The sequence below is a fragment of the Chaetura pelagica genome, unplaced genomic scaffold (genome assembly GCF_000747805.2).
Source record: "Chaetura pelagica isolate M959 unplaced genomic scaffold, ChaPel_1.0 scaffold2340, whole genome shotgun sequence".
Lineage (NCBI taxonomy): Eukaryota > Metazoa > Chordata > Aves > Apodiformes > Apodidae > Chaetura > Chaetura pelagica.
This window is the reverse complement of record NW_009951771.1, coordinates 2,523-4,976: the sequence shown is the minus strand read 5'-3', so window position 1 is coordinate 4,976 and position 2,454 is coordinate 2,523. Positions and strand designations below refer to the sequence as shown.

Below are 2,454 nucleotides of genomic sequence, written 5' to 3'. Positions count from 1 at the left end.
CCCCGCTGCCGCTCAGGTAGGGTGGGGTGCTGGGGGTGGGGACAGGGACACCGAGGAGGGGGCCAGGGGGTGTCTGACTCACCCTCCTGCCTGTCCCCCCTTCAGTGGTGCCATTTTCCTCACCCTGCTGCAGAACCTGGGCCCTGACAACGCCGTGGCCCTGCTGGTGGCCGTGCTGACCGAGCAGAAGCTGCTCATCCACTCCCTGCGCCCCGACGTCCTGACCAGCGTGGGGGAAGCCCTGGTGGCGGTGAGTGTGGGGGGGACACACACAGGGTTGGGTGCTTGAGGAGGGTGATGGGTTCCCTCTGGACCCTCCCCCAGGCTCTGACAGCCCTTGTCCTGTCCCCAGATGATCTTCCCCCTGCGCTGGCAGTGCCCCTACATCCCGCTGTGCCCGCTGGCGCTGGCTGGAGTGCTCTGCGCCCCCGCGCCCTTCATTGTAGGCATCCACTCCAGCTACTTCGACCTCTACGAGCCCCCCTGCGACGTCATCTTCGTCGACCTGGACACCAACACCATCTTCCAGTGAGTCTTTTTGGCCTCGCCCTGCGTTTTTGAGGGGTGGGGGGGTGGGAGGGGCTTTGCCAACCCTGTTTTTTGTCCCCCCATTTCTGTGTCCCACCCCCCCAAGGAGCGAGGAGCGCAAGTTGCTGTCCCCCCGTGCCCTGCCCCGCCGCCCCTGCAAGGTCCTGCTGGCCTCCCTGCACCACCTCTCCCAGCAGCTGGATGAGAGTGAGTTTTCTGAGGGTATGGGGGGACCCCACTAAGTCCTTAGAACCCCCTAGGGGGGATCCCACTAATTCCTTAGAATCCCCTAGGGGGGACCCCACCAATTCCTTAGAACCCCTTAGGGGGGACCTCACCAATTCCTTAGAGCCCCCTAGGGGAGACCCCACCAATTCCTTAGAACCCCCTAGGGGGGACCCCACCAATTCCTTAGAACCCCTTAGGGGGGACCTCACCAATTCCTTAGAACCCCCTAGGGGGGACCCCCCCAATCCCTTAGAAACCCCTAGGGGCAGGGGTGTGTGACACTTAGAACCCCCCCCCCTAGGGGGGACCCCACCAATTCCTTAGAACCCCTTAGGGGGGACCTCACCAATTCCTTAGAACCCCCTAGGGGGGACCCCACCAATTCCTTAGAACCCCTTAGGGGGGACCTCACCAATTCCTTAGAACCCCCTAGGGGGGACCCCACCAATTCCTTAGAACCCCCTAGGGGGGACCCCACCAATTCCTTAGAACCCCTTAGGGGGGACCCCACCAATTCCTTAGAACCCCCTAGGGGGGACCCACCAATTCCTTAGCTCACCCCTGTTTGCAGGGGTGTGTGACACAGGATGTGGGGTGATGGTTTGAAGCTGGAAATGGGTGGGGTTAGGTTGGACATGAGGGGGTTCTTGAGTAGGAGGGTGGTGGGTCACTGAGAGGGGCTGACTAGGGAGGTGGTGGAGGCTCCATCCCAAGGTCACACTTGATGGGGCTCTGAGGAATCTGTTCTAGTGTGAGATGTCCCTGCTGTTGTAGGAGGGTTGGACTAGATGACCTTAAAGGCCACCAAGATGCCGAGGGGATGGAGCATCTGCCCCATGAGGGAAGGCTGAGGGAGCTGGGGCTGTTCAGCTGGAGAGGAGGAGGCTGAGGGGGGGTCTCCTCAATGCTCAGTGTCTTCAGGGGGTGTCAGGAGGGGGGGACCAGACTCTTCTCAGTGACAGAACAAGGGGCAACGGGCACAAGTGGGAGCACAGGAGGGTCAGGCTGAGCTTGAGGAGAAACTTCTGTGGTCTGGGGGCGACGAATCCTGGGACAGGCTGCCCAGGGAGGTGGTGGAGTCAACTCTGGTGACATCCCAACCCCTCTGAACATGTTCCTGGTGGAGTCTCCTTCTCTGGAGACATCCCAGACCCTCTGAACATGTTCCTGGTGGAGTCTCCTTCTCTGGTGACATCCCAACCCCTCTGAACATGTTCCTGGTGGAGTCTCCTTCTCTGGTGACATCCCAGACCCTCTGAACATGTTCCTGTGGGATCTGCTGTGGGTGCCCCTGCTCTGGGGCTGGTTGGGCTGGATGATCTCCAGAGGTCACTTCCAACCCCACCTGCCCGTGTTCCCGCGGGATCGGGAGGTGCTGAGCTCAGCAGGGGGCGGTTGGATGGGTGATCTCCAGAACCCAGATATCCAGTCCCTTCCCTCCCTCCCCAACCCCTTTTCCAGTGTACAGCCTCCCTGGGGAGGAGGCCTCCCTGGAGCTGGTGCTGAGTGACGCGGAGGCCGCGCGGGGCCGGCGGGCGCAGCTGGAGCTGGAGGCGCGGGCGGCGTTTCTGCGCTTCATGGCCTGTGTCCTGCGCGGCTACCGCGGCTTCCTCAGGCCCATCGCCCCCCAGCCCGACCCCGCCGGGCGCGACGCCGGCAGCCTGTTTGGCCTGCAAGGGGGGGGGGGGGGGGAGCCCG

At 62.7% G+C, this 2,454-nt stretch overlaps 1 protein-coding gene across 1 annotated transcript in view; it reads left to right on the top strand.

The window, feature by feature from the left end:
* LOC104386934 (DENN domain-containing protein 4B-like) overlaps positions 1–2,454 on the top strand; it is a gene marked incomplete at both ends in the record, with an annotated part of 7,928 nt that overhangs the window by 2,955 nt on the left and 2,519 nt on the right. The window contains 4 exons of the mRNA XM_009995649.1: positions 67–250; positions 353–528; positions 635–735; positions 2,218–2,434. Of these exons, the coding sequence (XP_009993951.1) occupies positions 67–250; positions 353–528; positions 635–735; positions 2,218–2,434 (678 nt within the window). The remainder of the gene's footprint in view (positions 1–66; positions 251–352; positions 529–634; positions 736–2,217; positions 2,435–2,454) is intronic.